Below are 9,360 nucleotides of genomic sequence, written 5' to 3' on the forward strand. Positions count from 1 at the left end.
CCCCCGGACCCCCGGACCCCCGGACCCCGGCCGCCCGGGCGGTTGTGGCCGACGCTGCCCGGAAGCCCGCGGGGCCTGCTGGGAGATGGAGTCCCGGGCCGGGCGCCCGCAGGGCCTGCTGGGAGATGGAGTCCGTCTGCGGGGGGGCAGTTTCGGGGACAGACACTTGGCGCCCGCGCCCCGCCGGAAGTGGCGCGAGGGGCGGACCCCGCGGCCGCTGCCGGCCGGAAAAGCCCTTGGCCTCTTCCACGTCGGGTGGCCGGAAGAACCCCCGCCCCGAAGCCGCACCCAGAATGCTTCCGGCCAGAGTGGAACTGCCGCCGCCCTCACGATGTATCGAGGCTTCCCATTGGTCTGCGGCGTCCAGAGGTCCCGCCCCCGGCCGCGCGCTGATTGGCCGCGTTGCGCCAACCGCCAGTATTTGAATCGCCTGGCGCGGCGAAAGCGGGCTCGGACCGGACTTGGCGCGGCGGGCCCTGTGTTCCGCAGGCCGGCCAGCAGGTACGGGGGTGACCGTGCGGGCACAGGGAGTGACCGTGCGGGTACAGGGGGTCAGAGGGCAGCTTGCGGGTACAGGAGTAACCCTGAGGGCACAGGGGGTCAGAGGGCAGCTTGCGGGTACAGAGGGTGACCCTGAGGGCACAGGGGGTCAGAGGGCAGCTTGCAGGTACAGAGGGTGACCCTGAGGGCACAGGGGTGACCCTGCAGGCATAGGGTCTCAGAGGACAGCCTGCAGGTACAGGGAGTGACCCTGCCGGTACAGGGGTGACCCTGCAGGCACAGGTCCCAGAGGGGAGCCTGCAGGGGCAGTGAGCCTGCGGGTGGATGTGTCCCCCCAGTGGCCATCTCCTCAGCCGTCTTTCAGATAAGCCTTTTCTATTTCCTGAGACTGGGTGTCACAGCGGGCCAGGTGCAAAGCGCTCCGGGGCTGCGCCAGGCCACGGCAGGGCCCTGGGCTGTGGGCCATCCTCCACTGCTTCCCCAGAGCTGGTGGGGACTCGAACCGGCACCCACACAGTATGCTGGACTTTGAGGCTGCAGTTCAGCCTGCTTCAACATGGTCCCTGAATAAGTTGTTGTTGCAGAAAGTAATCCTGCCTGGGGTACAGCTGGCAGGCAGGGCAGCAACAACACCCCCGTTCCAAGCCGTCACCCCCTGGCCTCAGCCGTGGGCCTCTGACTGCCTCACAGATGGGTCAGCAGGCACTGTGCGATGGCTCAACTGGCCAGTCCTCTGCTTGCGATGCTGGCCTGTGTCCCAGCTGCTTCACTTCCTGTCCAGCTCCCTGCCTGAGAGGACAGCCTGGAGCCTTGGGACCCTGCACCGGTGGGAGATCCTGGCTTTGGATCAGCTCAGCTCCGGCCATTGCAGCCTTTTGGGGAGCGAACCAATGGACGGAAGATTTCCCTCTCTCTATTTTTTCTTCCTGTAAATCTGCCTTTTCAATAAAAATAAAAAGGGCCTATTTTAGGCAGGAACCTAGAAGTGTAGCTTCTAGAACTTTCTGGACCTGGAGGTCCCCGTGTATGTCTGGCTCCCAGACGCTGATGTCAAACCCCGAGACGCCGTCTCTGGCCCTTGTGCCCCACTCGCTTCGGGCCCATTGTTAGCTGGCCATGGCAAGCCTGGCTCAGAGGACTTGGCCCTCTGCTCTGCTGTATCCCTGCAGGGACTGCCACCATGCCTCAGCAGGGGACCCCATGTGCAGGGTGGGCAGCACAGCCCAGACCTGCAGGACAGCCTGGCATGACCCCTCCCTGACCAAACTGCACCCTGACCCTGACCCTCCCTGACGCCCATCCCTGACCCTGACCGCCCCCTCCCCTGGCCCTCTTCCCTGACCCCCTGACCCTCCCCCTCCCTGACCCCTCCCTGATCCTCCCCCTCCCCTCTGCTTTCCCAGGATGAGTTTGCAGGTCCTCAATGATGAGAACGCCAGCAGCGAGAAGAGCCCCGAGAGCTGCAACTTCCTGTTTTCACCGCCAGAACCTTCCGGAAGATCGGCTGTGCTCCGCCTATCACAGAAAGAGAACGTGCCACCCAGGAGCCTGGGCAAAGCAGTGAAGGTGGGGGCCTGGGGTGCTGCAGAGGTGGGGGCCTGGAAGTGCACCCCAGGGTGCTGTGCTGGAGTGGGAACCTGTGCTTGCTGCCCGACAGGTGACCTTCCAGACCCCGCTGCGGGACCCGCAGACACACAGGATCCTGACTCCTGGTCCGGGCAGCTGCCTGCAGACCCTGCTTGCTCTAGATGACAGACATAGGCCCGAGGGCGCCCTGCACATCCCACCGCAAAGCGAGAGGTGGGTGCTGGGCCCATGGGGCATCTAGGACTGGCCAGCCTGTCTGCTCTGGGGTGGGATAGGGAGCCATTGGTCAGGGGCTCGCGGTGGGTGTGGGGCCGGTGGTCAGGGGCTCGCGGTGGGTGCAGGACTCGGTGGGTGCGGGGCTGGTGGTCAGGGGCTCGCGGTGGGTGCAGGACTCGGTGGGTGCGGGGCCGGTGGTCAGGGGCTCGCGGTGGGTGCAGGACTCACATGGATGCGGGGTCATCTGCTTCCTTGGGGCCGTGCTGTTCCTGCTCTGTTGCTTGGTGCTCTCTCACTTGGCTTTGTGCTTGGCTAGGAGATTTGGTCACGTGGGGCTCGAGGGCACGAGCTGTTGTCTCCTGAGACCCCAGGAGGCTGTGCAGGGCACTCTGAGATGTCACCTGGGAGCTGGCTGCCCTGTTGGCCGTGCCCAGGGCTGTGGTACCCACACATGGGCCATCTTCATGATGGGCCCCCTGGGTGATTGGATAATCAGAGTGAGACAGCAGGGCCCAGGCTGTGGTGGCAGGTGCCAGGCCTGGCCCAGGAGAGCAGCTCCCAGAACGAAGGCGCCAGCCTCAGTGGATTCAGGCCCTGTGCACTAAGGCTGTGCAGCTGTGGGTTCCTGGTTGTCACGGCTCTGCTCTGCCTCAGCCATGTCACAGCAGCCCGCTGGCTCGGTGGCCGCGCCTGGACACGCATGTGCCGCCCGTGGATGCAGCATGCCTGGGCAGCTCACGGGCTCTGAGTGCTGACTGAGTGTATTTGTCAGCAGCGAGGCAGACGCTCACATCTCCAGCGGAACCCTCCAGAGACAAGCAGTGGCTCAGGTAGACCCTGCCTTGGGGACGGGGAGCCTGGCCCCTGAAGACCCTGACTCGAGCAAGCCTGGCCCAGCGTGCCTGAGTGCCTCCAGCCCCCCTCAGAGCCTAGGACCTAGGAAAGACGAGACAGCAGCTCCAGGCGTCCCCGGCAGCCCTCACGTTACGCTGCAGGAAGAGGGGGTCACCCGTCTCCCCGGTGACAGACGAGCAACTGTCGCCAGCAAGCCAGGCCTAGTCCCCACACAGAGTCCACCCGCTGCTGCCTGCGGAAGCCCGCACAGTGCCCACCTGTCCTTGCCCATGGCTCCTGAAGAACTACACGGGGTGCCCGGAGGTGCTGAGGCTCCCCTGCAGCCCACGGGCTGCCTGGCACTGGCAGACGAAGGCCTGTCCCCTCCTGAGGACTCGGCCCCCGCTGCCCCCTCACAGGCCAGCAGGACCCCATCCCCAAGTCCCCAGAAGGGAGCTGTCACTGAGCAGGCAGCCGAGTCCCCGCAGACCCATCCCTGTGCACTGGGACAGAAGCAGGAGGTGGCTGCCGGCGAGGCTCACAGCAGGGACGGACAACCCAAGCCTGCAGCCCACCTCAGCCCAGAGGAGTCACCAGTGCCAGGCTCCAGCCTGTTGGAAACTGCCCGTGAGACTGCTGGCCAGGCTGCCCAGCCCTGGGAAGGCCCTGAAAGCAGCGCCGAGCAGCCTGAGGCCGAATCCCCAGGGTCTGAGCCTGCGACTACTGAGCCCTCACCCCCCAGCCAGTAAGTGGGAGGATGCCCTACCTTATCCCCCCTCCGTTTCACCACGTGTGCTCCTGGTGCAGAAGCCACTCTGACCCTGTGGCCAGGGAGACGCCCTGTACCACCTGCAACTGGCACTGTGGTGCTGTGCCCCCAGCAGCCCACAGCCTGCCCGTCCAGTGCCTTCCCTGCCCAGTGCCCATGCGGCTCAGGAACTCCTGACTCTTGCAGGCCACAGTGTACAGCTTTGCTGGGCAACACCCCTGAGGTACAGATGGCAGCCAAGACCCCAGGAACAGAGGACAAGGTGTGGTACATGGGTCCAGGGCCCCCAGCACCCCCACGTGTGTGCACTGTCTGGCAGGGGAGGCCGGGATGTCGGGCAGGGCAGGGGGCACTGCGACCTCTCTCATTGCATGGCTGACGTTCCCTAGGGAGTTGCTGGTCCCTGGGGCATAGCAACACCCACGCACTGTCCAGGCGGGGAGCCCGCAGCCCCCACTGCTCAGCAATTGCCAGAGCCACTTTTGAAGGTGGAGGAGGAGAGCTTCCGAGACCCAGCCGAGGGTAGGTACCTCTGGAGGGAGCCCATGGCCAGAGACCCGCACGCCTACCAGGACCCAAGCAGGGGTGGCACAATCTGCAGGTGGGGCTGAGCCTGAGGCCCAGGGACCTCCTGCATCGCCACAGTCTCACCAGAGAACGGACCAGGGACAGGAGGAGGCAGGCGCCATCCAGATGGACCCTGGAGGCGGGAGCAGCTGCCCCTTGCCCCTCACTGTCCCAGGATGGGGTGGGACACGAGTCTGAGGCAGCTCATGACTGCTGCTCCAAGAGCTCCCGCACTTAGCTGGCATCGGCAAGACCCACTTCTATCCACCAGCTGTGCATGACGCTGCAGCTTGCCCATGTGCTGGCACTGGCTGCCTCCATCGGGTTGTCACCTCCCTCCCCTGTGGGCAGGGACATCTGGCTGTGGTCTGACTGCCCGTCCGCCCAGCACCCAGGTGGGGTGTGCTGCAGGGCCTTTGGCCCAGCCCAAGCTGCGTGGGATGCGCCTTTCTGCCAGGCCAGGGAACAGCAGTTGTGCACGGAGACACTTGTTCATGTGCATTCATTTTTAAGGATTGTTGTTGGAAAGACAGACTCGCAGAGAAGGGGAGACAGATCTTCCATCCACTGGTTCTTGTCAGCACCTACACTGTGGCGCCTGAGGGTCTCCCTGACAGGAGGCACTGATGGGTGCTGGTGGCAGTGGTGCCCCCCATTTGCTGTGGTCAGCGTCTTGGGTCCCCAGAGCTGCCGTGTCAGCTGCCAGTCCACGTCTCCCCGTTAGAAGCTGATGTTGGCTATGCTGCAGACAGAGCCAGCGCGTTTCTTCACTCTTTTGTTATTTCACGATACAGTTCCATAGGCCCTGGGATTTACCCTACCCCTCCCTAAGTTGCCCTACAGTGTGACTGTAGTATGTTCGTGCAGACACATGTCCATCACTGTGGGCATGGACAACGGCAGGGTCCAGCATCCTATTGTCAGTATAGGTAACGCTGTCACTGGGAGTAGATGCGTACTGCATTGAGTGCTCACCTCTGGTCATCAATCTCCATCACAGTCACCGTAAATCCCCTAAATGAAAAGCCACAATACAAGATCAACAAGAAGGGAAAAAGAAATTAAAAATGCCACAGACATTTAGGAGGTGTTCCTAGCAAGAGGGGTGCCCGTGTATGAGGGGTGTTGCCGGGCCAAGGTTAGTAGGAGCGTTTCCAGTGCCTGGCACTGTGTTGGGGTGGGTGCCCACAGGAGCCCCTCTCAGTTCTAGGCATGGAGGCTGCCGAAGTGGATTACTTGGAGCAGTTCGGAGCTTCCTCAGTAAGTGCTGGGCATCAGCTGCATGCCACCCGCCACGTGTAGCACCACTCAGCCTGGTGCGCCTCAGGGGACCTGTGGTCCACATGCTGAGCCCCTGGGGCGGGGTCCCTGGGTGTGGACAGCAGGGGGCGCTGTGGGTGATGATGTGCCTCAGGGCAGCAGTGACGTGGACAGGGCAGCCCTGCTCCTGCCCGAGGGCTCTGGGAGCTGCTATGTGCCTCTGACCAGCTTGCCCCTTGCAGTTTAAGGAGTCAGCCTGGCGGAAGCAGTCCTTGTACCTGAACTTTGACCCCCTCCTGAGGAACAGCCCCCGGCAGCTGCTGCTGCCACAGCTGCCGCCATCCCCGGCCCCGGAGGCGCACAGGTTAGCTCTGGCCATCGGAGGCCCCGTGGGCCAGCTCGGCCCTATCTGTTAGAAGTGAAAGCTCGGGGGTTGTGGCTATGACACGCACGGAGAGAGGGTTGTGTGCGGGCGCTGCCTGCCAGGTGCACCTAGAGGGAGGCCCTCTCAGGATTGGCCTAGGGGCCTACAGTGCTGGCATCCCATGTGGGCACCAGTCCAAGTCCCAGCTGACACTTCTGACACAACTCCCTGCCTGGGAAAGCCTGGTCCTTGTGCTACGACCTGCATGGAGACCTGGAGGAAGTCCCTGGCTTCAACCCGTTACAGCCATTGGAATAAGCTAGCGGGGAGGAGTCCTGCAACTCAAAAGCAAAAATAAACATTTCTAAAAATAGTGGGTTAGCCAAGACCCAACACGTCGCATGCAGCAGCTTAACACACCGTGCCACCAGCAAAGTCACACTTCACCGCCATGGTCCTGCTTCCCTCCAGCGTCAGGGACCTTGGGACTGGCTGGCCCTCTTAGCTGCAGCACCATGACACAATGACAGTGGGACAGGAAGCCCCAGGATGGGGGAAGCAAGTGAGAGGTGCCACAGCCTGGGCTCACCCTGCCGTCTGCTCCCAGCACACAGCTCCCAGATGGGCCCTCAGGGACTGCCCAGGATGCCCTGCTGGTGGACCTGGACCTCCTGGGACCTGTCAGCTGTGCACTTCCTCCACAAGCTCAGGTTAGAGGGTGGTGGGCCTGGCCTGGGCTCAGAGCTCCTCCACGGTAGGGGGCTTCTAACTCACCTTCATCCCTGCAGGTGCCGAGCACACCCCCGCGCATCCTGCAGCCTGGGGACCCACCCGTGCCAGTGGGGCCCGTTGTGGACGTGCTGCAGTACAGCCAGCGGGAACTGGATGCTGCGGTGAGGACACAGGCTGTCAGCATGGGCCACCACTGCCCGCAGCCCAGGGGCATGTCCTGTCATCCCCGCTCCTGTCCTGCCCTCAACCAGACCACTGAGAAAGCTCCTGGCTGTTTTGTCCAACACCCCTGTACCCTGCAGTGCCCATGACCTTGCTGCACGCAGACACCCAGGCCCCTGCCCATCTCAGCCTGCCCGCTGGCAGTGTCCACTTCCACCCCTCTGCCACACAGGCTTGGGCTCCAGAGGACCCTGCTATCCCTGCTTGGGGGGCCCCCCTGGGGTGGGGCATGTGTAACTCCGTGCGTGGCTCGCAGGTGGAGGCGGCACACACGGAGAGCCAGGAACTGAGGCGCAGGTGTGAGGAGCTACAAGCCAGGAACCTGGAGATGGGGTAAGGGCAGCCGCAACCCCCCTGCACCACCCCACTCTGCCCGCGGTCTGCAGGGCACTCACTCAACCCACTCCTCCTGCAGGAAGATCATGGACGGGTTTGAGGCAATGGTCTACCAGGCGATGGGTGAGTGCCTGGGGATGGTGGCCAGAGCAGACCCCCTCCCCTGGGCGAAGCGTCCAGCCCCCTCTGTAAGGATGGTGGCCAGGGGTCCCTGCAGCCGCCACAGGTGCCTGACCGCTGCCTGCACCCTCACCCCGCATCTTTTCCAGAGGAGGGGCAGAAGCAGAAGGAGCTCGCCAAGGCTGAGGTGCAGAAGGTTCTGAAAGAGAAGGCCCTGCTCACAGCCGACCTGAGCTCCATGGAAAAGTCCTTCTCCGACCTCTTCAGGCGCTTTGAAAAGCAGAAGGAGGCGATCGAGGGCTACCACAAGGTGCGCTGTCCATGCTGAGCGCACAGGGCCTGGGCCGCACACGGGCAGCCGTGGCATGGCAGCAGCTGGAGGGTACCTGCAGGCACCTGGGGCTCCACTGGCAGCTCCCTACAGAAATAAGCCGGAATTCTTCATGGAGAAATCAGCCCACATGAGGGGACTGACCACACAGGTGGTCTGCAAATGCCCCAGCACGTGGGGGTCAGGGCCGTGGGCAGTACCCATGGCAAGAGTGGAGCTTGGCCAGTACTACCAGGTCCACAAAGAAGTGGGGAGGAGGGTTGCCCGCCCGAGATACTCAGGAGCGTCCCACAGCCAGAGGCTCAGGCAGGGCAGCAGGCGGGGCTGCTCCAGGGCTCGGGCACTGCCCACCAGCCTGCAGGCTCTCAAGGCAGAGGCTGCAGAAGCAAAGCTGTGTGCCCTGGCCCTACCCAGGTGCCTGGCAGTCCTGATGCTTTCAGCGCACAGGGACCATATCCCTGCCATAGCCCAGGCTTCACCTTGGGGTCTGGCAGCAAGCTGGGGTGCTGTCCACAGTCCATCTGTTCCTTCCCAAGAACGAGGAGGTGCTGAAAAAGTGCGTGCAGGATTACCTGGCGAGGATCGAGAAGGAGGCACAGAGGTACCAGGCGCTGAAGGCCCAGGCCAGTGAGAAACTGCAGCTGTAAGTGCCTGCCAGGGGTGGGAGGCGCCCCCGGGGCGGGGTGGCCAGCTCAGCCCTGCCCACTTCGTGCCCAGGGTCAACGAGGAGCTGGCGCAGGTGCGCAGCAAGGCCCAGGCAGAGGCCCTGGCCTTCCACGCCAGCCTGCGCAAGGCCCAGATGCAAATCGAGTCCCTGGAAAAGGCTGTGGAGCAGAAGGTGAGGCTGGGTCCCCCCCCCCCCCCGCGTGGCTCGCACTGCGGCGGCGTGTCCCCCCACCCGCGTGGCTCGCACTGCGGTGGCGTGGCCCACAGCGCCAGCAGCATGCTCCCTGTCCCCAGGGGCGAGAGAATGAAGAGTTGACCCGCATCTGTGACGACCTCATCTCCAAGATGGAGAAGCTCTCGGGCACTGCTGCTGGGCAGCACGCGGAATAAAGTCCCCTGAAGTCGCTCTCGCTGTCTGCTCTCACTGTCCTGCCCTCTGTTCGGGGACACGGCTTGGGCAAGCTGGGGACCTGGAGTGCACTGGCCTTGGCCACTCATGGGGTCCTGAGGGGCCAGGTCTCCAGGTGCTGTGGGTCACAGGCACCAAGCACAGCAGGTGCCAGCACCACTGGGCACACTCTGGTCCCATGATGTGGGCAGCACGTTGTGGAACCAGTTCCCACCTGACTGGACACCCACAGTGTGGTCCACCCCCCCCCCCCCAGGTCCCCAGGGAGCAGGGCAGTGCTGTTCTTGGCCAAAGGCTCCATCTAAGACAAGGCGCAGGGCCACGCCTCGGGCGTCTGTCCCTCAAGGCACCCTGGGGCAGGCCCACCAGCCGGGACAGAGCCTGGCCAAGCTAAGAATCTGGTGCTGGCCTGGGCCTCAGCGGCCAGGAGGAGGCACAAGCCTGCC

General features: G+C 63.8%; 1 protein-coding gene across 1 annotated transcript; it reads left to right on the top strand.

Moving 5' to 3' along the window:
- The first annotated feature begins 85 nt into the window (after positions 1 to 85).
- TACC3 (transforming acidic coiled-coil containing protein 3) lies at positions 86 to 8,911 on the top strand. The gene is made up of 16 exons (XM_040965946.1): positions 86 to 501; positions 1,905 to 2,067; positions 2,159 to 2,301; positions 3,080 to 3,883; positions 4,094 to 4,169; positions 4,297 to 4,429; positions 5,679 to 5,734; positions 5,977 to 6,098; positions 6,706 to 6,808; positions 6,887 to 6,991; positions 7,309 to 7,385; positions 7,468 to 7,511; positions 7,658 to 7,818; positions 8,376 to 8,482; positions 8,557 to 8,677; positions 8,800 to 8,911. Exons 1-16 carry the CDS (start codon positions 86 to 88, stop codon positions 8,893 to 8,895), a joined length of 2,727 nt encoding a protein of 908 aa, XP_040821880.1. The 3' UTR covers positions 8,896 to 8,911.
- The last annotated feature ends 449 nt before the right edge of the window (positions 8,912 to 9,360 follow it).

Source organism: Ochotona curzoniae, unplaced genomic scaffold, assembly GCF_017591425.1.
Source record: "Ochotona curzoniae isolate NIBS_2020 unplaced genomic scaffold, NIBS_Ocur_1.0 scaffold_4505, whole genome shotgun sequence".
Classification (NCBI taxonomy): domain Eukaryota; kingdom Metazoa; phylum Chordata; class Mammalia; order Lagomorpha; family Ochotonidae; genus Ochotona; species Ochotona curzoniae.